General features: G+C 40.5%; 1 protein-coding gene across 1 annotated transcript; it reads right to left on the bottom strand.

Annotated features, from left to right (window-relative positions):
- Window positions 1-13,676: 13,676 nt before the first annotated feature.
- Window positions 13,677-19,770, bottom strand: LOC102533164 (HLA class II histocompatibility antigen, DM beta chain). The gene is made up of 6 exons (XM_006202207.4): window positions 19,435-19,770; window positions 17,999-18,280; window positions 16,299-16,583; window positions 14,753-14,869; window positions 14,584-14,619; window positions 13,677-14,015 (listed from the first exon to the last, which is right to left on the bottom strand). The coding sequence occupies exons 1-6, from the start codon at window positions 19,487-19,489 to the stop codon at window positions 13,999-14,001; spliced, it is 792 nt and encodes a 263-aa protein (XP_006202269.2). The 5' UTR covers window positions 19,490-19,770; the 3' UTR covers window positions 13,677-13,998.
- Window positions 19,771-26,360: the final 6,590 nt, after the last annotated feature.

Raw genomic sequence — 26,360 nt, 5'->3', positions numbered from 1 at the left:
TCTTTGAAACATATTCTTCCTTTCCATGAATTAGAGAACTTGCTGACATGTCAGTTTCATCTTTTTCAGACATAGGCAACGTTGACAAGAGATGAGAAAGATGTGTCTTCTCATCTCCCTATTTTAAGCCAACAATCCATCCTTAAATACAAGAAAATGCATTATAAATACGTTTTCTTTTATTTTAGAATAAAACATTATTCCATTCTAAAATAATACATTTCATATAAAATTTTGAAAATTAAAAATGTTTTTGAAAAATATTTTAATATTGTTGCCAAACCAGATAAACTTAATTCTTGATGTGTTTCTGTATAGAAGCAGGAAAAACTTTGGGATTTAAAAATAATGACTTCTTGGAAGAGAATGAAATTACAGAGACTAAAGCAGATATAACTGAAGAGAGATGGTTGGAGCACAATAGAAGTACTGAGAACAAACTGAGTTAATTTCTGAAAATATAGATGTTAATATCCTAAACTCACTACCTTAGAAAATACTATACACAGCACACAATCCATTAACTATTAGAGCAATGATGTCATCACATACCGTTGTAGCCTTTGGTGAACTCTACTGTCCACATGGGAACGAAAGGGAAATAGACTAGTAACATCTTAGTATTATGAATAACTTTGACCTTGTGGATCTGCTAAAAGAATCTCAGGGATCTCCCTTTCCCAAGGGTCCTCTGACCACACCTCTGCAAAACAATAACAAACATCTTTTAAGAAATCCATGACTATAATTCTACTGCCCCTGAACAGTTTCATTTTTTCTTCTTTCCCAGATGTAGTCACCAAGCATGAAGTCAGTTTTATTATCATTGTGCCTGTTTTTAATACTTTTACTAAAATTTGTGACTCCTTAAATGTTATAAAGTATTATTTCATAGAGTTTTAATTTTTATGAAATGTTATCTATGTGTATTTGTTCAACTTTTTTTTTAGTTTTATTCGTGTTGATAGATGTAACTCTAAGTCATCCATTAAAAGTGCTGCGTTGTGTACTATTGAATAACTATATCACGATTTATTACAATTAATCTACACCAGTACTGGTGGACTTCAGATTGGTTTCTAGATTGTGTTTTCTTTTTTGTGTTTCTCTTGCTTTCGTTCAGATTCACTTGTTTTTACTGCAGTGAACATTTATTTATGTACATGTCAGCTGAGACATATTTATGAGAGTTTCATTTAGGTTAATTTTTGTCATAAATTTTTCTCAAATTTCAAGAATAACTTAAAAACTAGTATTATCAGCATGAGGAAACATTTATTTGAACTTAAGCAATTTTTTAGTGTCATTTCATTCTTTTCTATTAACTTCAAATAAAACTCTTTCATCCTATTTACTTCTATCTATCTGTATATCTAGTCCCCATTATACTTAGGTGTAGAGAGAGGCCTGGAATAATACTCACCTTTTAAAATAATAATAATAAAATAATTTGATAATACTTATTTCTGAGTGGAGGAATTCAAGGTGGTTAGTTCCTTTACCTTTTGTTGTTGTAATCCACCAACCCTGGGGATTGGATCCGTAGAAGTAAAGGACTAAATGCCCAAAGCGTGCCAGCCACACCGTCTCTCACCTCATGCGCTAAGATTCTTGCCTGCATGGAAACCTACACCCGTGGTTTAAGGAAGGAACAGGAAGGGAAGGGAAGTGGGAGGATGGCGTGAGAAGAGACAGACATAACTTAAATTATCCTTCCGCTGCCGCCTCTAGCTCCTCTCTGCCTTCAACTGAGGCCACCCACTCCTCATACAGAACAGTTTAAAATACCGCTTTTTGAATTGTTGTTATTTTTGTTGTCGCTGTTGCTAGACCTTGAATTCTGTCTTCCTCTCCCTCTTGTATCCTCAGCATCATTTTTAGAGGTGCTAACCAGCAGCCCCTGCATGGACAGCTTGTTGAACACGTGCATTTGTGTGTGTGGGCAGCAAATCTGTATTCAACAGTCATTATTTAAGCAAAGATTTTCTATTCAGTGGTTTACAATTCTTCCTAGAATTCTCTGTCTTATTTTAAATTGTTTGCATGTATTTTTTCATTTAAAAAATGATTAATATATAAAATGTGATTCAAGACTTTCAGGAACACAGCCAATCTACAAAGCCATAAAGAGAAATGTTTCCAGTATCAAGAGTCCCTGACAAACAGAAATAAGTGAATATATAAATAACTAAATTTATAAACTATTAATTTTTGAAAAAGAATATGAAAACAAATATATGTATATGTATGTATGACTAGGACATTATGTTGTACACCAGAAACTGACACATTGTAACTGACTATACTTTAAAAAAATACTTAAAAAATAAATGAAATAAAAATACTTTATTGCTAAAAAGTGCTAAAAAAAACTATTTTGATTTTTTTTCAGTAGACATAGAAAAGCATACACTATACAATCCTGAAGTAAAATCACTGGTGAATTGTAACCTGTAGGTGTCAGCACAGACTCAACAGGAGGCAAGGAAGACATTTTCCCAAAAGAAAGTGTTTAAGTTTCTGTCTTGTTTTTCTTTCCCCTCTGTTACTCATTTGTGTTCTGGGTTCTCTGTGTCTTCCTCATAATAGCCTATAGCATATCCCAAAGCACATGTTTCTTATTATTTGATCTATTTTTAAAATATATTTTGTTCTGAATTTTATTCAGTTCATTTCCCAGTTCTGGCATTCTAGGTTTGGTCTTATTTCTCTCTAAAGTAATTTTTGTCTGTAACAGAAAACTTGGTGCTTGATTGTATACAGGCATGAACTGTTTTCAAAAGCACTCGTTTCCAAAATGAAGTGGGCACACTGCAGGAAATGCACAAAAGATCCTTTGGGGTATGGGAAGGAAATATTAGAATTTCTATTTCTATTGGTTTGGCGCCCAACTTTAAATTTTTCTAGTTATGTGTGTTATAGCGAGTATAATCATGTGGATAATTTATGATAATTTATAAATAAATAAACATTCAAATGTAAGTATTCAAATGTTTTTTCCTGAAAGCTGTCTTAGTCCGTCTGGGCTGCCATAACAGAATGCCAGAGCCTGGGTGGCTTATAAACAACAGAAATTTGTTTCTCACTGTTCCGGAGGCTGGGAGGTCCAAGATCAAGGTGCCAGCATGATCTCGGTCTGGTGACGGCCCTCTTCCTGGTTCAGCGCTGGTGCCTCCTTACTGTGCCTGAATGGCTGAAGGGGCGAGGGAGCACAGTAAGGTCTCTTTTATAAGAACACTAATCACATTCCCGAGGGCCCCACCCTCATGACCTAAGCACCTCCCCGAAGTCTCCACCTCCTAATATCAGCACATTACACATTAGGGCTTCAACTTTATGAATTTTAGGGAGAGAGGGACACAAATATTTAGACCATAGAAAGGGCTTTATGCTTTTTTTTTTTTTAGGTTTGAACACTGCAGTTCAAATATATATGTGTTTAGCTTTGTCTGCATATTTAGAGTATATGCTCCTCCAGGGACTGATGGTGTCTCACTTCTTTTACTCTTGTCCAAAGGGCCTTGTATGTATAAGTGCTCATAAATATTTATTGAACTCAGCTGACATACAATTTAGTTCTTCAAACCATCAATCTAGTGGCCACCCTTTGAACATGCCTTGGAAATATTTTTATTAAAGCTAAGGATGTCTTAAAAGTTTTTAATTAAACTTCTAATTTATTAACTTCAATTAATTACTAAAAGGGCAAACAAAGACATTTTCCTTTGCACCAGCAGAAAGAAGACTTAGTGAAAATAAACTTTGATAGTCCAATGTAGAAGGTACAAATTTCCAGCTGGAAAATAAATTTGTCGTGGAGGTGTAAGGTACAGTATGGCAACTATTGTTATAACTATAGTTAGGTATTGTATTGCATATTTAAAAGTTGCTGAGAGTGAAATTTAAAAGTTCTCAACATAGAAAAAAGAATCCGTAACTATGTATGGTGATGGATGTTGACTTATTGTGGTGATCACTTTGCAGTGTATATCGAATCATTATGTTGTACACCTGAATCTATATGATGTTATGTGTCAATTATACCTCAAAAAAAAGTAAATGTAGAAGTAATACTAAAAGACAGTAGGAAATAGAAAAGATAGGGCAACTAGAAAGTATTAGATAAAGTCATCATCAGTGTCCTCACACTAAAGAAATGACCAGTTGCCCCAATTAATTCACACTGGTGTAATTTTTCATTCATAAGATAAATTTGTAATTAACCCCACCAGCTTATTCATGCTTTTTAAACCTCAGTGTACTTAAGAATTCCTAGAAAGTGAGCTTCAATGCAAATCCTCAGGCTCCAGCCCCAGGGATTCTGATTTAGCAAGTGTAGGGGTGTCTAGAGATATGCATTTTCATCAAGTCCCCCAAAAGACTCTAATGCTGGTCATCTGTGATGTAACTTTGAGGTAAATGTCCTAGTTCTGGACATTTTTTACCTTTAACTATACTTATCAGGAAACTAAATTTTTTTAAAAAATAAAATGAACTAAGAATTCAACTCAAAAGTTAGGTAAAGAGGAACAGAACAAACCCAAGGAAAGAAGGAAGGAAATGATAAACATAAGGAAAGAGAACAATGAAATAGGGAACTAAAACCAGTAAAAGAATTAATGAAAACAAAAACTGGCCTTTGGAAAGAGCATATATATGTTGTTCCAGAAAAAAAGAATGAAGAACAAAATCTGCCCAGCTCAGTGTACAGAAGAATTTTTATTGCAAAAATAAATAAGGAAATATACGAAAAGCAAATTTTATGTCCATGCTTTATAAAAGTAAATATAACACCTTAAGTAAAATATTAACTAAATAGAACCAACAGTTAATATGTAACTATAGGATGATCAAATAAGATTTATCCCAAGAATGCAAAGATATTTCACATCAAAAAAATCTCTCAGTACAATTCACTGTATTAAGAGATTAAGAGGGAGAATATATATAATGAAATAAATCAATACTGGAAAACTTGTTTTTAAATTTCAACATCTGTTTACAATTTTTTTATTTTAAAAACTCAGAAAACTAGGAATAAAAGGAAACCTACTTAATTTAGTGGAAGTTGTACTCAAAAACCTACAGCAAAGACTTCTGGGAAGTGGGAATAAACCTACATTTCTGTAGGAAGGAAGGAATATAGGAATGGACCTATCTGGGAAGATGAAATAGACCGACATTTCCCTATTCTTCCCACTAAATACAACTAAAAACCCCAGGCACTATGTATAAAACAAACATAAGAAGACTCTGAAGGGTAAAGATAAAAAGCAGACCACCTAGGACACCAGGACCTGAGAAATGGCTGCCCCATCTGTGGGACGATACAAGAAGGCAGCCATCTGCAAGCCAGGAAGAGAGTTCTCACCAGACACCAAGCATGCTGGCACCCTGATCGCAGACTGCCAGCCTCCAGAACTGCGAGAAAATTAATTTCTGTTGTTTAAGCCACCCAGTCTGTGGTATTTTGTGATGGCAGCTCAAGTGGACTAATACACATATCAATAATTACATCAAATGTAAAGAGTCTAAACACATCAATTAAAAAAGAGATTGGTACAGTTGATTTTTAAAAGGTGAGCCCCAGATATGTGAACTACAAGAATCGCAGTTCAAATATAGTCCTACCTCATTTTACTGGACTTCACTTTATTGCACTTTGCAGATGTTGTGTTTTTTACAAATTGAAGGTTTATGGCAACCTTGCATTGAGCAAGTCTGTCAGCACCATTTTTCCAACAGCATTACTTTTAAATTAAGGTAGGTAGGTGGGGAGGGTATAGCTCAGTAGTAGAGTGTGTGATTAGCATGCATGAGGCCCTGGTTCAATCCCCAGCACCTCCATTAAAATGAATAATTAATTAATTAATTAATTAACCTAATTCCCCACCCCCAGAAAAAAGGGGGAAAATTTTTTTAAACAAAAATAAATGAAAAATAAAGTTGTGTACATTGTTGTTAGACATAATGTTATTGCACACTTAATAGACTTCAGTACAGTGTAAATATAAATTTATATGCACTGGAACCCCCCCAAAAAAGTATGCAACTCACTTTATTATGACATTCTCTTTATTGCAATGATTTAGAACTGAGTTTGCAATATCTCTGAGGTATGCTTGTGTAACAATACAGGTAGGTTAAAAGTAAAATGATGAAAAATATATATTATGCAATCATTAATCAAAGAAAAACATGAATGAGTATAGAAAGTAACATACTCACTCCTACCATTCCTAGTCAACATAGTGTTAGAAGTTCTAGCTAGTGCAATAAGGCAATAAAGAAAATAAAAGATAAACTGATTAGACAGGAAGAGATTTTTAAATACTCCTATTACCATATGACATGATTTTATACAGTTGAACCCAAAACCCAATGCAAGGGTTAGGGGTGCAGACCCTCGTGCGATAGAAAATTCAAGTATAACTTTACAGTAGGCTGTCAATATAAGCAGCTCTGCATTTGTGGGTCAACCAACTGCAGATCGTGTAGGACCAAAGTAGGTGTTCATTTATTTAAAGAAAGCTGTGTACAAGTGGACCCACGCAGTTCAAACCTGTGTTGTTCAATGGGCTACTGTACACAGAAAAACCCCAAGGAGCCCACAAAAACACTCCTTGAACTAATAAGTGAGTTCAGTTAAGTTTATAGGATATGAGATAAACATAACAAAAATCAATTGTATTTCTATATACTCATAACACATGAATACCAAAATTAAAAATCAATATTACTTTAAATTTGTCAAAAATAAAATATTTAAGTATAAATCTAACAAAACACATGCTAAGGTTGTATGCTGAAAAGTGCAGAGCACTAATTTAAAAAACCAAAGAATATCTAAATAAATGCAGGGATATATCCTATCCATGGTTCGGAAGACTCCACATAATGAAGATGCCAATTCTCCCCAAACTGATATGCAGGTTTAATTCAATTTGTATCAAAATTCCGGCAAGATTTGTTTATTGATATAGAAAAAGTATTCTAAAATTTATATGGAAAATCAAAAGAACTAGAATAGCTAAAACAATCTTGAGGATAAAGTGGGAAGATTCAATCTTTCTGACTTCAAGACTTATATAGCTACAGTAATCAATACTGTGTGCTACTGGAGAAGGACCAGGCACATAGATCAATGGAATAGGGCAAAGAACCCAAAAAATAGACCCACACAAATATGCCCAAGTGATTTTTGACAAAGGTGAAAAAGCAGTTCAATTGAAGAATGATCACCTTTTCGATAAATCATGCTGAACAACTGAACATCCATAGCACAAGAAGAAAAAGGAGGAGGAGGAGGAGGAGAGGAAAAAGAAACCGCTAAACCCAGGATGGATTATGGGCTAAACTGTAAAATATAAAAAAAAGTTTTTAATAGGAGAAAATCTTTAAGATCTAGAGGTAGGCAAAGTATTCTTAGAGTTGACATTAAAAACATGATCCATTAAAAAAAATGATAAATTGGACCTCATTCAAATGGAAAACTTTTGCTCTGTGAAAAACTTGTAAAAAAAAAAAATGAAGAGATAAGCTACAGAATGGAAAACTCAACAGTAAAAATAAACACTCTAATTAGAAAATAGGTGGGGAGGATATAGCTCAGTGGTAGAGAGTGTGCTTAGCACGCACGGGGTCCTGGGTTCAATCCCCAGTACCGCCACTAAAAAAATAAATAAACCTAATTACCTCCCCCTACAAAACAACAACAACAGAAAATAGGGAAAAGAAGAGGCAATTCACAGAGTAGGATATACAGGTGGCAAATAAGCATACAAAAGACCATTAGGGAATGCAAATTAAAACATAGTGAGATATCACCACACACCCATTAGAATGGCTAAAATTAAAAATAGACCAAACCAAATGCTGTTAAAAATGCTGAAACACTGAATTACCCATAATACTGTAGGTACAACTACTCTGAAAGACAGTCCTGTAGTTTCTTCAACAAGCTAAACATACAACTACCACGCAATTCAGCAATTACACTACTAGGCATTTATCTGAGAAAGAAAGATTTATGTCCACACAAAACCTTGTAGATAAATGTTTATCCCAGCTGTATTCATAGTAGCTAAAAACTAGAAACAACCCAGATGCCCTTCAGCCGACTGTGCCATGTCCATATCATGGAATGCAACAGCAAGGAGGAGCTACCGATACATGCGACAGCCTTGTGTAAGCTCCAGAGAAATATGCTGAGAGAAAAGAGCCAATCTCAAAAGGTTGTAAACTGTATATTTTCATTTATGAAACAGTCTTGCAATGACAAAATTATAAAATGGAGAACAGATTAGCAATTGCCAGAGGTTAAGGAGGGTGTGGGGCAATAGAAAAGTGGATGTGGCTATAAAAGGGCAATGTGAGGGATCCTGGTGATGACAGTAATCCCTGTGATACAGCATTTTGACTGTATCAGCGTATCCCGGATGTGATTTTGTACCATGGTTTTGCAAGGTATCATCATCAGGGGAAACTAGGTAAAGGGTACAAGGGATCTGTTTGTAATATTTCTTACAACTGCATGTGAATCGAAAATTATCTCAAATTAAGGGTTTGATTTTTAAAATGACAGCAAACATTGTATTTAATGAAGAACATTTAGGTGTATTTCCTTTAAGAATGATGCTCATTGTCACTGCTACTGCTTAGCATAGCGCTGGAGGTCATGGTCTGTGCTATGAAAAAATAAAAGTAATGAATTTTAAGGATTAGAAGGGAAGAAAGAACACTCTCAGAGTTGGCTGATGATACAGTATCTGCCTGCAGAGAGATAAAGAGAGAGAATATCAGTAACAAATGAAACACTAAAACCAGTAAGAAAATCCAGCAAGCTTGCCCCATGTATGATCAACCTACAAAATTTGGTTACTTTCTAAAACTTGCAAATCATATATCTGATAAGAGGTTAGTATCCAGAATACATTTTTTTTAAATTTGTATAACCCAGCAACAACAAATAAAACCACGCACAAAAACAATTCCAAAAAAAAAATTTCAAAATGGACAAAGGATTTGAATAGACATGTCTCTAAAGATGGTAGACAAATGGCCAACAAGCATATGAAAAGATATTCAACATCACTAATCATTAGAGAAATGCAAATCAAAGCCACAATGAAATATCACCATTAGGATGGCTTCTGTTTTTTTTTAAAGAGAAGCAGAGACTTGAACACGTATTTGCACCCCCATGTTCATAGCAGCACTATTCACAATAACCAGGAGGTGGAAAAAACACATATGTCCATCAATAGATGAATGGATAAACAATGTGGTCTCCACATACAATGGAACATTATTCAGCTTTAAAAAAGGAAGGAAATCCTGTCATATCCGACAACATGGATGAACTTTGAGGACATTATGCTAAGTGAAATAAACCAGTCACAAGAAGACAAATACTGCATGATTACACTTACATGAGATGTCTAAAGCAGCCACATTCAGTGAAACATAGAGTAACATGGTGGTCATTGGGGGCTGGGGAGAACAGGAGATGGAGGGTTGTTGTTTAGTAAGTACAACAGTTCAGTTTTGCCAGATGAAAAAATTTTAGAGATTTGTGGCACAATAATGTGAATATGCTTAAAAGTACTGAAATGTATACTTTAAAATAGTTTAAATGGTCAATTTTATGTTAAGTGTTTTCTACCACAATTTTTTTAATTGGTTTTGTTTCTACTGCAAGTAAGTGATTTGAAAATAAAATTACAGTAAGATACCAATCACAATCACAACAAAAGCTCTAAAATGTCCAGGAATTAACCGATCGTATATAGATCACTATGAAAAAGTGAATTTTAAAAAAGCACAATAAAGAGCAGACAAGTCATTTGAGTAAAAAGGAAAATACCCTCTGCTTTTGCATGGGATGACTTGATAGTAAAAAGAAATCAACTATCCCCACGTTGCTCTGTATAGTCAGTATAATCTCAAGCAAAATTCTAATTTAATTTTCAGAGATCAATAAACTTACTGTAAACCATGTATGAAAAAAAGATTCAGAAAGAGTTACAGAAACTTTGGGGCGGGGCTGGGGGAGGTGGAGAGGGAGAACTGGAAATGCGTAGCCCAGGTCCTCCAGCAGGAAAGGACAAGCTTGGTCTTCTCTGGCTCCGGAGGGCTTGTCCGAGGCCAAAGGAAGCCCACGCTTTGCATCTTTCTCCCTCCCACCCCCCAGCCTTGGCTTCTTTCCTTCCTATTGTGAACTTGCAGACTGTCCTCCCTCTGCCTTCAGGTCTTACTCTCTGCACTTCTCCACCCTGCTGTCTGCCCTGGGCACTGACCTGTATGACATCACAGGCTCCCTGGCTTTCTCCTGCTTTCAGCCATGTCCAGGAGAGCAGAGGGAGGAGGAGTTTTTATTCCCTTGGCCCCCTCCCTGCAAGGTTACCTTAGGCTGGCTGTGTCCCTTGACTGAAGGGTACTGCCGCTGGCAAGGTGGGGACTCCACAGGATTTGTCCTCTTTCTGAGTTCTGATAACCCCTCCCATCCCTCGGGGTAGTGACAGCTCAGCACCTGCCAGCTCCAGGTTACTGTACCTCCCTCTACCCACTTCCTTATAAACAATTCCTTACAAACAGACTCACCTTGAACTACCCTGGTTTGAGTGTGCCGTCTGTTTTCTGTTGAGGCCCTGATACAATGAAAGTCACTTATTTCTTCATTTCCTGCCCCAGTCCACTCTGGCCAGGGGCTCTTCGAAGCCTCAGATGCAATGGAAAAGCAGGAGAGGAAGCATCGGGAGAGCCAGTGACCCCTTGTCTGGGAGCAACCTCTTTGAGTTTGGGGCATCTCCACTCTGCAGATCCTGGGGACCTGTCTGGCCGAGGGGTGGCAAGAAGCATTAGGGAGGAATCCCCGATGACCTGCTTCAAGGCAGTGGGAGAGCTCTTGGGAATAGCAGGCACTGCAACCAAGACCAAAATGGGGATGGAGTTCGACTCCACCCTCGTCTGTCATCTGACTCCCCCAATTTTACTTTGGAAACAGAATTACTTGAGAAGATAATCTAAAAATAATTTTCCAAAATAAACAGTGAGAGAAAATACCAATCCTTGTCTGTTCCTTTCACATGAATGTGTGCCTGAGTACAGAAACAAAGAGAACCTGGAACAAAGGAGCACGTGATGCCTCAGGAAAAACACTGAGGAGACATCCTCCCGGGGTGCATTTGGTTTTATTCCCATTGTCCTCAATGTTCCAAAGGAGAACCTCCAAACTGGGGTCAACACATTTCTCTAAAGTACTGGTATCCGCCCAAGGGTTGAAGTGCCTGCCCTCATGAACACAAACCCACATCCTTTACGGGTAGAGAGTTGGACCAGATGACCTTTAGAGTCAAATCCAGCTCCGAGTTCAGTTTTTAAAACAAGCAAGACATTGAAAGGAGAGAACCAATCTTTGGGATAGATATAACCCGAAAGTCCAACTCTCTCCTCTCTCTTCCTCTCTTCCTCTCTCTCTCTCTCTCTCACTCTCTCTCTCTCTCTCACACACACACACCCTTTTATGGTATTTTGTGATCGGTAACATCCTACTCTCCTCACACAGTCCTGGAGCTGGTCCATCATTACCCTTCTTCTACCTTCTTTCCAGGCACCACTCACTCCCCTGTGTAACAGCATATACATCCTCCCTTTTCTCCCTCTTGTAATCTCACTTCCTAGACCCCGGGAGACCTACGTGGCATTTTTTCCTACCCTTATCTGAAAGGGGACAGCCTTCCCTATAAAACAAAAACCTACAGGATGAGGGCACAGAAAAGCCTGATGGGAACCTTCAGAAGGGGACTGGAAGCTCTCCAATTAGCTGACTCCCTCCCTCCTTCTCCTGGAGTCTGGTCACTGTGATTTCCACTGCTGAGACCAGACCCAGACCTTCAGGTGTACAGCTTCTCCTTCACAAATGGCCAAGCAGAGACAAGACCCAAAGCCCCACCCCAGACTGGACTAGAATTTCGGAAGAAATTAGCTTTGTCAAACAAGCAAAAACAAAAAACAAGAACAGCGAATGGAGAAATGAAAATTAAGCAATACGGCAAGACTTCAAAGAGCAAGTTATTAAAGAAAGCACATAGTGGAGGAGAAGTGGAAGATTACTTACATGACATACAGACTAATGGATTAATGTTATACAAAAGCTTTTTAAAGACAAAATAAAATTGATACAATTTGTAGAGATTGTTTCCTGAGCCTGCATTTACTGATTAACACAGCACACACCACTGTTTCCTCTCAGAGAATAGCCATTTTGAACTCATGAACATTTTCCTCTCCCATTGACTTCTTCACTAAATTCCTTCCAGAAGAGTTGCCCTGCTTACAAGAATTCTTCTGGGGAGACCACGGATGTGGTGGAAATCAATTTCCTGATTGGACAAACACTGAGCACCCACTTCAAGTATGCATAAACAGTGCTACCCCCAACTCTTCTCCAGGCCCCCATCAACACAGAAGCCATGCAAGGACGAAGGGTCCCAGGCCCCACGACCACCCCTTCCACCCACCCACATACAACAATGCAGAGAAGCACCCAGGAAGAGTCCACACACAGTCTGTCTTCTGACCCCTCCCTAGCTCATCAGATTCTGATCATATGTGTTCCCACATAGACACCCACCCACAGACAGGCATCCAAACCCCTTGTTCTCCCTCCACAACTCTCTGTTAGACTAAACTCCTCCTCCGGGACTTGTCTTCATTCCCAATTTATTATCATTGCCTGAAGTCCAGTATCCAACTCTAATTCCAAAGGCAATTCCATAGCTCAGCTTTCTGTGTCCAGCAGGTGTCGCCCTTCACTGGGAACAAACAGTGCCTTTAATCTACCGTGTGAAATCTAGCCCCCAGCAGTGGATGCCCCTTGGGTTTGGGGTGGAAGGGAATGGAAGAATGATCTGAGGAGTGGTGTGCTACCAGCAGGAGGGTCCTCAGAACAAAGCAGCCTAGTTACTTCCAGCTCAGATAGACAAACATCCTCTAGCGAATTTGCTCTTTTATCTTAGACAAGTTATTTAATCTCTCTAAACCTAGCTTCCTGGTCAGTGACTTGGAGGAAGACAATCTGTTCCTTATGGGATAATTGTGAAAAGTGAATGTGATGCAAACTTAAGTCACGGAGGCCAGTGCCTAGGTCATGATAAGCACTCAAGCTAAGCTCCCATCCCATGCAGGATGTGGAAGTAATAACCACCCAGAACTCAGATCTGAAGTTAAGCTCCGTCCCCTGAATCCTGGCTCTCTGAGGGTCTGTGTCAGAGCTGTGATGAGGATCAAATGCAACAATACACGTTAAGCACCTTGTAGAATGCCTGGCCCAGAAAACTGAATGACTGATAATAGCTAATGTCGCTATTGTGGGCTCGCTATGTGCCAGATAATGGTCTTAGCCATTTACAGGTATGAGCTCATTTAATCCTCATTAAGATCCCTTATGAGATAAGTACACTGTTAATCCCCTACTTAGCCCTTACTCTGTGACTCCGTCCCACCACAGGTTAATGTCTTCTTATGAATTATAAATCAGAAAACTGCCCCACATTCTGCCGTGTCTAGATGGGAAAATGGGAGGAAACCGTGACTCCTCCACTCAAGAAGGAGAAAATCAAGCCCAGCGCCTAGCTCTGCCCAGTCCCGCCCCAGGAAAAAGCATGAAAACAACAGTATTTCCACCAGAGTTTATTCCTCAGAGATGACCACCAGCGACTCACTGCCCTCTGTAGCACAGGGGGACCCCAAAGAGGGTCTTTGACCTTCCTCCCCAGATTATATTCACCCCAGAGACATAGCCTTGGTTTCAGAATATTCCCAGGAATGAGTTCCCCCAAGTTGCTAAGCGGGGACTGGGAAATTCAAAGAACTGAATAGAGAAACCCTAAGATCCAAGAATATGTGGAGGGTTTGAGGATGTTGGAGGGGCCCAGCAGCAGCCCTAAGAGTTTGAATCTCCTTCTCACTTGGAGTGGAAGCTGTAGAATTCCACCTCTAGGAAATGTGCTGACCTGTAGAAGAAGTAAAAAGGAAATAATAAAGCGCCAAGCCAACCTGACCCCATTGTTTGTCCCTATAACCATCCATACCACAGCACTTACTACAGTAATATTGGAAATTCTAGATCGCCAAACACTAATACTGAGAAGCCACCTTCAGACGCTCCATTGGGTAGAAGAGGGTAGAGGAGGAGGAGCTAGGCTTCCCTCTCTCTGGGCTTAATCCCAACAATGGCAGCTTAAATCATGCTCTTATTGGAAGGATATAGCTCAAGTGGTAGAGCGCATGCTTAGCATATACAAGGTCCTGGGTTCAATCCCCTGTACTGCCTCTATAAATAAATAAATAAATAAATAAATAAATAAATAAATAAACAAACAAACAAACAAACAAACCTAACTACCCCTCCGCCCTTCAAAATAAAATGAATTAAAAGAACAAAAAACATCATACTCTTAGCTAGATCCTGGTAGATGCTCACCCCTGCTATAAGCACCATTAGCTGAACCCAACGCTGATTCCTCTAACCCTCACCCCCTCCAAAGGACCAGCAGGCAAACAGACCAACAGAGATGTTACCTTCTGGATAAACGGACCCTGGGAGGACAATGTAGCCTAAAAGAAGAAAACATTTGATTAGATGAAAGAATCTGGTGTTATTCACAGCCAGTAGGGCAGCAATGCGTGAACCCGTCACAAACAGAACGTGAGCAGAGATCGGGGGTGAGCATTCAGAAGGGTCACTCACCAGAGGAGGCAGCTCTCCGCCAGCTGAGCAAACCGAGAGAGAAGATGATGAGCCCCAGGCCCAGAGTCACTGCTGACACAGAAACCTTCACTGTCTGGATTGGGGACAGCCCAGGAGCTGCAAGGACAGACTTACTAGAACCAATTTCTGTTGCTCATCCCCACCCAGAGCAACTTAATTTACTGCAGCCTCCCCCTAGCAGGTTCTAAGATGCCAACCCCAAGGGTCCAGCTCATAGCAACCCACTCCCAAGGAAATGATCTTTCCTCAAAACCCCCACCCTGTGGATCTCTACTCACAGAGCAACCCTGGGGAACCACGGCCCCCAGAGTTAGTACCCTGGTTTCCACCTCACTAACATGGCAGGGCCTCTCAGGACAGCCTGTTGTCTTCCTTCACCCCAAAGACACCCTCGTCCAAGAGTAAAGTGTTCCTATTCCCCCTCTCCATTTACCCATGGTGACAATATTTGCTCTCTTATTTGCACTACCTGAGCATTTTCCTATTAACATGTCTTTTCACCTTTCCTAACTTCTGATGGCTCCATTCTGTGAGCTGAGAACTTACATGTCTCCCATCCACCCCCATCCAGATTCGCCATGTGTCCTGTCCTAACCTGTCTCCACCCTTCTCCACTGCCCCCACTTTCTGGAGCTGGTCCTACTCTGACCTGTCCCACTCGGATTCCTTTAATGCTAAAATGAACATTCCGCCACCCAAGGACACTCCTTGTGCACGCTGTGGAGGCGGTCCCAGGAGAGCTCAGGGGAGCCGGTGGGTTCCACGCCGCGCCCCTCATGTCCTTCCCAGCTGCCCAGCAAGACACAACACTTCCCACGGGGAGGGGGGAGGGGCCTGGGCTCAGCAGCCGGTCTGGAATCCTGTCCCTGACCTTTTGTACCCTTCCTCTTCCTCATTTTTTCCCCTCTCACTGTCTCAAGAATCCCCAAATCTGTGTGTTCTCTTCTCTCATTTCCTTTAACTACTTCCACCCTGGGGTTTAAACAATGATGTCTGGCCCTTGTTCAGTAGCCCCCAAGCATGCCCACCAAAGTGTCTGCCAGCCATGGCTTTTTCCTCCCTGATAGAGCAGCCCAGATTCAGTACTGCCCCCACACTGTGAGAGAGTCTCCTTTCTTCTGCGACCTTCTTTAGGTCTCCAATTCCCATTCCTGACCTGACAACAGAATAGTTGAAATCCGAGGATCCTAGAATATTGCATCATTACCAAATCAACATCTTCTTTTCAGGACAGTCATTCTCCCCTCTCACCCTCAGACAAGCACATGATAACAGCAACCAGATCACCATGGCAACAACAACAATAACCAATTCTTTTTCCTTTTGGTACCCCTTCCCCATCTCTCGTCATGAACCCTCTGTAAGTTCCTAGAGATTCAGTGATTCTTAGCATCCTCCGTTCAACCGTATACCATGGACCTACACATCTCACACACCCTCTGCCAGAATACTGGTCTTTTTTCAACCACCCACTTGCAGTAGCTCTCTGCTTACATGCTAATTCTTCCCATCTGCACACACTTACTCCAGTCCTGAAGGATGGGTTCAGGAGAACTAATGTGCTCCACCACACAGGTGTAGGTGTCCCCAAAAGAGGGAGTTGTAGCCAAATGCGAGACCGTTTGGTACGTCCAGTCTCCATTGGGCTGCGCAATATTTTCGGCACTGCTGTGAGGGAAGATTGGCTGCCCGTTCTTCCTCCACGTGATGATCACATCAGCTGGATAGAAGTCCCACACATAGCAGGCCAGCATCACGGACTCCCTCGTGTTAAAAGGAGTGGTTTTGGCTACTTGCACAGATGGTGGCCCTGCAGAGGAGGAAAAACTGGTCACAAAGGAGGGTAATATTCCTGACTTTTCCTCCAGCCTAGTTTCTTTCCTACTTCAATTCTTTTGGATTTTGCCAACCAAAACACCCCACCCCTCCCCCGCCCCATCTCATTCCACCATACATCCCTTTGAAAATGGGGGGTTATATTCTATTTCCACTTCACTCTTTCTTTTCTCCCATTCCATCATGGCTCCTTCCTTTCTTTTCTCCTCTAAAATTATGTTTGAGCATCATTAAGTAGAAGCTGGGTCTGAACTGCAAGCTGTTTCAGAAGTCATTGTATTTATTTCAACTACATAAGCTAATGATTGTCCAGTTTGCAAAGGTAAGAAAGCACTTCTGTCCTCAAATCTGATTTAACAAATCAGTTTGCTAAGTAAAACCTTTTTTCCTTGAATAGTTTAAAGAAACAAGACTAACTCAGGGCTAACTCTCTTAAATTTGGATTAGGGTAGTCCAACTTAATGAGATTATTAATATTGCCATCCTTTTTTAATTGAAGTATAGTCAGTTTACAATGTTACAACTATTACAGCGAAATAGTTCAGTCATATATATGCATACATAGATTCGTTTTCATATTCCTTTTCATTATAGGTTACTACAATGTATTGAATATAATTCCCTGTACTATACAGTAGAAACTTGTTATTTGTAATCTTGCCATCTTTTAATGGTTTAGTCTGCCAGGTGACCCTTCTGCTTGCCTTGGTGTTTTTCAAGCAAAATCTTAAATAAAAATCCAAGGAATTGTGATAAAATGCAGGTTCTCTAACTTGCATCTGCAGATATTTCCATTCGATGGCTCTGTAGTGGTACTCAAAGACTTGCATTGTTAACAAGCACCTTTCCGGGGCAATTCTGAGAAATCACATCTTAAGACACAATACTCTGCCCTATAGAGTCAGTCTCAAGTCATTCTCAACGCAAGCGAAGAAGGGTGAGAAAGTATGCATCAGAATCCCCTGGGAGGCTGCCCCAAATATTACCATGCCTGGGCCCATCCCAGACCTGGAACATCAGAACCTGGGATACAGAGGCATGAGCATTTTGGGAAAAGCCATTCTGGTTATTCTGACAGTTCAACCCCTGGCTGAACTTGGATCTGCATCCTGAGATACCCTGCACAGAAAGAAAACACACATACTCTCCCCACAATAGCCCCTCACCCGCTCAAAGGTCACTTCCCCTTTCTCATCCCTGCCCCATCCCCAACAGCCACTTTGTTTCCCCTTGAGGGTCAACCCTCCCTCTCTCCACATTCTACGTCCTCACATTTTTGGCTTCTCTTCTGCCCAAATCTCAACCCCCCCGCCAGCTGAGGGATCCTTCCTGACCTCTCCTCTCCTAACCATGCTTCCTAGCAGTCCCTCTGCTCCCCCATCTCCTTACGTGTCCTGTGGGTCAGTGATTTCCAGAAGGGCTGGGTGTGTGTGGCACAGTCCTGAAGCCCATTGGACAAGCGCTGGATCAGGTTTTCATTTCGGTTGAGGAAATCTGAGAGGTATTTAGCCAAGCCATGCAGCACCCCAAATTCACAAGGGACCATATTGGCCTGCAGGGGATCCCAGCAGGTCAGCAAATCCTTGTTGAAGGAAATACAATACTTGAACTCCTCTGGTGTCCCGTCATCATCCAACAGACAGCTGCTTTCCACGTGAGCCACAAAGCCACCTACAGGGGCCAGAGAAGGGGAGGGCAGGTCACCATCTTCTGCTGGGAGTCCAAGCTTCAGTTACACCCAGTGACTGTGGTATAGGTTCCTGCCGGAGGCAGCATCTCCTGACCAAGCTCGTGTCCTAGAGTCTCTAAGAGTCCCCATTCAGGGAATAGATGGTAGTAGCAGAGGACTTTTTAGATCCCATCTCCTTTTTATGTGAGACCAAGTACGGGGACAGGAGTGGCCCCAAGTGATGTGCATGTGTAAACACAGGATAAGACCGTCAGTAAGGCAAAAAATTTTTTTTTAATTTTTAGAAGTAATTATTTTATTTAACTGGCAAAAAAGAAAATTGAAAATGTTTTGGAGGAGGGAGAAGGTATAGCTCAGTGGGACAGTACATGCCTAGCATGCACAAGGCCCTGGGTTAAATCCCCAGTACCTCTATTAAAAAGAAACAAATAAATAAACCTAACTACCTCCCCCCAAATTTGTTTTAAAAAAAGAAAATGTTTTATTTATTTAAATAAATACTTAAATATTGTCATATTATGATAAATACATACACATCTACACACACACACACACACAAAGGAATAACCAGGTATGACATAAAAGTGTGAAATGTCTTCCTAATTTTTTTCTCGACGTTTTCTATGAAGCAATCAGGAGTTGTTTCTCAATGTGATTTTTATTTATAGATAATAAGTTCTTAGATAATATTAAATCTATTCAATAGAACATTGAAAAATAATTAAAGAATATCTATTTCAAAATAAACCTTATTATTACAGTAAGGCAAATTATTGAGTGAAAAGGGGTGGGGTGGTCAAAGGAAAGAGTTAGCTTTGTCCTGTGCTGGCTATATTATTAAATATTCATGCTCGCTCACGAAGCATTCGCTATGTACCAGGTACTATGCTAGGCGGTTGCAGCAGTAAACAAAACAGATTTTGCCTTTGCCTACATTCCAGCAGGAACTGTCTATAACACAAATAATTATACAGCTTAATTACGATTAAAGTTGCGACAAAGATACAATACAAAGTGCTATAGGCGTGTATAATAGGGAGACAACTTGTTTGGAATGTCCGAATCCAATAATAAACTAACCCTCTTACTCCAAAGGAGCAGAGGAAGGGAGGGTCCCAGGAGGGAATGTCCTTACCTGCTCCGGTGCAGCCCAGGCTGAGGCCCAGCAGCAGCGGCAGGAGGGCTGTCATTCTCCGCTCTGGGCAGCCCCGGGGAATTCAGTCCCCTGGACCAGCTCTTCCAGGAGCCTTGAGTCCTCGCCTGCTCCAGAAGTCCCAGCCTGGGTAGGTGGTCTCCAGACGCTGAGTGGGAATGTGGTAATGCCCAGGCACCCCTGATGCTCTCTAAGTGAGTGGTTCTCAGCAACCAAGCCCCTAGATACTAAACCTGTTCCTTACCAGCGCATCTAAGTCGGTGTCCCAAACAGAATTGTCAGATTGGCTGGGTGGGTGGGGACAAGTGTACAGACAAATCGCTGAGTGCCCCAGCTCAGCATCATCAGTCACTAGGTAAATCTCATCCTGCCCTAGGCTTTAAACAACTCCTGGTGTCTTTCTTAACTCTTCTCCTGTGGAACAGGAGGATTTCCCTAGATAAGTGGAGAGAATCATCGCATTCTTCCCAGGATGTATGTAGCCTAGACTGCCCACTGGTTTACCTGTTTCTTCTCAAAGTTCTCCCAAAGACTGGGACTAGATAACCTCTCTTGTTCCTTAAAGGGAAGTTACTTGGGAAATTAACCCTTGGTTACATAACCCTAGGTCTGTCCTATCACAACAGGACAAGGGGCCCTCCTGGGGAGGTGGCAGAGGCAGGGCTGCTGAGAAGGAAGCAGGCACAGGGAGAGTGCAGTTATCTGGCCCCAAAACAAGATGCAGATTAAGGGAAGCAGTTTCACCTTAGAGATCAGGGCCACAACCCTGGAAATCACTCCCTGGGCCTCCACTGCTTCTTCTGTACTAGCCAAGCAGGCTCCATTTTCTCCTTTCTGCTCTCTGGAGCCAGGAAACCCTATGCTCCTACCTTCTGAACCATCTCAGGGCAGACCACAGGGCAACTCCACTTAAATCCCTCGATAAACAGCTGGTGATGGGCCAGTGCCCAGAGCTCACTTGTCTCCCCCAACTCAAAACTGTCCCGTGTGTTTCCCCTACTGGTCCCATCTGTCCTGGGGCAGGAGCTCGCATTATGAGGCCACTAGAAAAATGAGATAAAGCTTCCCTACTTTTCTTCCCCTGGAAAAGACAGATTTTCGATAGCAATTCATGGTCATTGTGAACTATACAATTGATAGATTTTTCCGTTGCACATTTAAAACTCTTAAGTTGGCTTCTCCGGGCTCCCCACCAGTCTTCAGAGCTGCCTTGGTTTCTGAACGCTCTTGAATTTGACTTAATAGCGAGCTAAACAAAAGAGGATTAGGAGGGAATCCCTTGATACCACACTTATTTGTCCTCCCTCAAAGTCCCTGACCCCAAGAGAATCTGATATTTATGAGGAAAAAAGAGAAGGAGGGAAAAAAGCATGTACCAAAACAGAATACCAAGATGATTATCAGAAAAAAAGACTTGTTTTGAGTAACTAGTTGGGCTTAACTGAAGCTCCACCCGAACTCTCAACCCCATCTTGGTTATAAGATTGTTCTGCACTTTAACGTCTCTAATGAACCAGTAAGTGTGTTGAATGGGCAGAAAATAGGGGTGAGGAAGTCCAAAATTTGTTGTGCTGCTACTTTGTGACAGATGCTGTGCCAAGCAGACCCTTTACACACTGTCTCACTTCATCTCAGAAGACCTGTTAGTTGTCCTCATTTTAGAGTTTGGAAAACAGGTCCAAAGAGTCACCCCCAAGGTCTAGAGGTACACACACACACACACACACTTGCACGTGCCCACACACTCACTACATCCTGGGACTGAGATGACCCACATAAAGTTAGCTCGTGGCAGCCTCCCCTGAGAAAAGGAGAAAGAGAAGAGCCACCCCATCCTTCTAAGTCTTATCTTTCCGATTCAGGGTTCCTTCTGCTCTTAGAACCAGTGTCTCTTCCACTTTCTCTTTCAACAGTTTCAGATTTGTGTGACTTCTCCTACACACATGCACACTTCTTCCTCCCATCTCTTCTTCTCCCCCTAAGTAGGCGCTGAGCGTAATCTTGCAGGAACCAGGGCTTGGGATCCTTTTCAATGTCTACAAAACCCACCCTGGCACAGGAACACTCGTGTGGTCCTCCACGGTCACACTGGTGTGGCCCTCTGCCAGCTCACTGAGGCTCGGCGAGTTCCCTCTCGTGTCTGAGTCTCTGCTCTGGCAGCCAAAGGAGATGTGAAACCTTCCCACAAGGCAACAGCAGGAAATGTAGAAGATTTCACTTCTCTATTAATGAGAAGACTGAGGGTGTTTTTTAGAATCAAGCAGGACAGAAAAAAACCACAGACCTGTGCTCAGTGAAGCGGTTTCTTTCTTCCCCTCTTCCTCCTAACCCTTTTCTTTTTTTTACAGACATAGCTCTGTCCCCCACCTGCAGTCAACCCAAAAGAATATTTCAACTGTCCTATCTATGTTGGTGAGTGGATAATTATTTATGCAGCATCAGGACTGCAGAAGTTTGGGAACTCCAGCCAGCTTCCCGTATGATGTCCCTCTTTTACTGCCACTACACAAGGGCCCAAAGAGTGAGTCCTCTCCTTTCCTGCTGCCTCTTCCCCTAGTCTGGCCACCACAGGCCAGAAGTGGACTAACCATGATGTTTATGTGCAAAGCATTACAGGGAAAACCAAGAGCTAAGAAATGTGGACTCTGCCCCCACATCTTTCGCTTTTGGGGAGTGAGAACAAATATCTACAAAGAGAAGAGTTTATGTTAAAGTAAGCAATAAGGCCAGTGGACTTAAAAGAGAAAAGAGAAGTCATTGCGGGTTTGGTGGCCAGGAAGTCCTCTCCATTGAGTGGGCTGGATTTGCGTCGGAGAAGAGGAAGGCAGTTGGCATTGTGGTCTTGGCACAAGCTTGGCCATGTTATAAGGTGCTCTTGGGGGTCTACCGAGTACCCGGACTGGCTAAAACAAAATGAGCTACAGTAACGTCACTGGCATTGCACATTGCAGAAAGTCATAAATTCGTTCTTATGTTTTTTTCTGAGAATATGGCCATAAAAATAAATCTCTTCTAGTTACTTCCTAAGGTTCCCTCCTGGAAGTTCTCAGGTTCCTCTTCTGGACAGATGGTTTTAACTCAAGCCTCTGTGGTATAAACTCAAAATTTCCTCAATCTGTCAGTCATTTGTAATTTAAAACCAACAGCAGGAGACCACATTGTGACTTCCTTCAGTGTCTTTTCAAAACTACACACTTCTGCATCCCACCAGGATTACATTACTTCCCAGTTGTCCAACCTCACCCCCACCCCCTCCCACCTTACTTCTCTCAGGGCTCTCCCTCTTCTCTACCAAGATTCATGCTCTAGACCCTGACATTTGGGCTGCTGTTGCTGTAGCTAGTTCAACATCCTTCCTTCCTGCAGCCAAATCACTTGAACTACTAGAGGATAGTCTACCAGATTTGCCACCGTGACTCTTGAGTAATATTATTCTCTCTCTGTCTTAACTATGAGAAAATAGAGACAGAGGCAGTTTAGTGATTGCCCAGTTTTACCCAGATACTAAGTATTAGCACCATGACTTGAACTCAGGATTTATGATCCTAAATCCTAGACTCCTAATAATCAGTTAGAAAATAACTGAAAATTGCCAACCATTTATAATAGTAATTTTAAAACTATAACATATTTAGAAATTAACAAACAAAAGTATAAGAATTTTATGGGAAAAAAGAAACTTTATTAATATACACAGATGAAGAACTCAAGAAGCAAAGAGACATACCATATTCATGGATGAGGCATCCTAACATAATGAAGAAGTCCAATTTCCTCCCAAATTGCTAACCTACATGCTGTCCCAACCAAAATCATAGGAGAATTTGGGGAGAACTTGACAAGCTGATTTTAAAATGTACCAGATAATAAAGTCCATGAGTATCTTAGACAATTTTGATAAAGAAGAGCAAAATGTGTTTTTTGGGGGAGGTGAGCTGGCAAAGGAAATGAAACTAGCCCTACCAAATTTTAATACATATTAAAAAGCCATAATAATTGAAACATGGCTAAGTGGACCCAGGAACTGACAAACCAACTGAACTGAATAATCCAGAGACAAATCTATGCATTTAGGGAAATTTGGTATAAAATTCCTAGGAATAAATTGAATATTTGATAAACAGTATTAAGAAGATCAATTTAATGTATTGAGAAGAAGAAAGTTGTACCCATACTCACACCATATAGAAAAATTCCAGATCAATAAAGATCTGACTATGAAAGGAAAACAATAGCACCAATAGAAGAAGGCATAGTGGCAGATCATCTAGGGCCAGATAAATATAAGGCAAAGTTATTTTACCCAAAATTATTCATGAGAAAAGAGAGAATTACCTTACATATAAGTTTGTGGGGGGTGTTTCTCTCCAAATTATGCCCACTCTCTCAAAGCTGTTTGGAGAAGATACATTATCCTTAAATGATTTCAATTAATAAAGACGTGAGAAACTTCCATAATGTTTTCCACAGTGGCTCCACCAATTTACACTCCTACCAACAGTGCACAAGGATTCACCAACAGCATGGAGAGGCCTCAGAAAAATTAAAAATAGAACTACCATCTGATCTAGCAATTCCACTGGTAGGTATTTATCCAAAGAAAATGAAAACACTAATTCAAAAAGATATATGCACTCCTATGTTCACTGTAACATTATTTACAGTGGGCAGGGTATGGAAACAACCTAACTGTCCATCAATGGGTGAATGGATAAATAAATTATATATATATATATATATATATATATATATATATATATATATATAATGAAATATTATTCAGCCATAAAAAAGATTGAAATTTTGCCATTTGCAACAACAGGGAAGGACCTTGAGGGCATTGTGTGAATTGAAGTAAGTCAGATAGAGAAAGAAAAACACCATATGATCTCTCTTATATGTGGAATCTAAAAAAACAAATAAACAAAAACAAAAGAATAACTAAGCTTGTGGAAACAGAGAACAGAACAGATTTGTGGTTGCCAGAGGCCAGGGGCAAGAGGTAGGAGAAATGGACAAATAGTTTTTGGTGGGGTTTTTTTAGTTTAAATGAATTGATTTACTTTTTACATAAATAAATAAAAAAATTTAGAAGTTATTAGCCTACTCAAAAATAAATACATGAGAAGAATCAAATAAAAATTGTTTTATGAAATATGAGAGTAGAGACAGTATTATGCTTACATTTATATTATGCTATAAAATATGTGATTTTAAATTTGTGAGTTATTAACTAGTTAGCAGACATTTGACTATTTCCCTGTAACTTCTATGTATCTAAAACTTTACATCTTGACATTGGTTAAAAATCTTTTAAAATATTCTCATTGAGAAAATGGAGAATCACTCTATCATGTTGTATCCTAGCAAAAATTTGTAACTTTACTGCCTTAGGGTTCGAAAGGATTTTTTAAGATTATAAAAGCACAAATATATGGGTTTTGACTCTCAAAATGAAATAATTCTGTTCAGGGAAGGAACTGTATACAAATTTAACTGCTGAGCAGCAAAGTGGAAGAAAGGACTTGCAATATTTATACTGACATAAGATTACTATATAGAATATATCAGAAATCCCCACAATTTCATAAGAAAAAGACAAGAAACAGCAATGTTTAAGAGAGAGAAAAGATATGAATCAGCAATTCACAGAACAAGAAACCTGTGAGAAGAATCCTGGCCTCACTAGTAATGAGAGAAAGGCAAATTAAAACACGATACCACTTTAGACCTACTGAATCGCCAACATTTCAAAGTCAAATAATTTCTAGCAGTAGTGACAATAAAGGAAAATGAGAAACACCTTCCTCTGTTGGTGGGAGTGTAAACTGTTTATGATCCCTGACTTACTGACATTACAAACTAGAAGCGTGAAAAAAATTGACACATGAAACAAGGCAGCATATCTGTGAGAGTAAAGCCTGGGTTGAGTGTGCTATGTCTTGGAAGAGTTCAAGAAAGGTCAGTGAGGGCTGGAGAATTGGGAACAGATTCATGGTGGGGGTGGAACTTGGGTTGGAGCTCTAGGGTTGGTTAAGATGAGAACAAGCTCAGCCAAAAAGAGAAGGCATTCCAGTGAGAGGGAAATATCTGGGCAGTTCCCCTCAAGTGAAGACAGACATGATACCTTCAAGGAAAATGATGAGAACTGATTCATTCAAAACAGGATTCCTGCTGGGAAGAGTGGGTCATATTTTTTTGATTAGAAGGGGGACACCAGACTAGAGAGGGTCTGGAATGCTTCTCGAGTATTCTAAGTGACAGTATCACAGAATGTTTGATCTGAGAGCATCTAACCTAAGTCTATCATTTCACAGATGAGGAGTTTGAGGCCCAGAGAGGGGCCATGACTTATCTAAGGTCACACAGCCTATTAAAAGCAGTTTTAAGGCTTCACTGGCAGGAAATTTCTGGATAAGCTGGAAAATGGAGACAGAGAGATCAAGAAGAACTAGAAAGTAATAAAAGACAGATGTAGAATGGTAAAGTGAAAAGAAAAAGGAAAACATCTCAACGGGGAACACACCATATTTGAAGGTAGATTCAAAGTAGGTTCCAGAAGAGGGGAGGGTAAGCTCAGTGGTAGATCGCATGCCTATCATGCGTGAAGTCCTGGGTTCAATCCCCAGTACCTCCATTAAAAAATAAATAAACCCAATTACCTCCCGCCTAGATTAGATTCCCTGGACCCTAAGGAAAGCAAGAAGAAAAGCATATGCAAAGTGAGTTACCAGCAGATGTCACGTGCTCCTGTCATGTGCCCATCCACCAGGACAGCACTGTCACAGGTCTCCTTGGATGATTTACTGAGGCCAAAGAATAAACAGCGTGAAGGGACACATGCATCCTAGGCCCTTTTAGGCTACTTGCACTTCCCCTCGGGAGCTTGAATATACTGTTTTCACAAA

Source organism: Vicugna pacos, chromosome 20 (genome assembly GCF_048564905.1).
Source record: "Vicugna pacos chromosome 20, VicPac4, whole genome shotgun sequence".
Taxonomy (NCBI): Eukaryota; Metazoa; Chordata; class Mammalia; order Artiodactyla; family Camelidae; genus Vicugna; species Vicugna pacos.
This window is presented reverse-complemented; position numbering and strand designations above follow the sequence as displayed.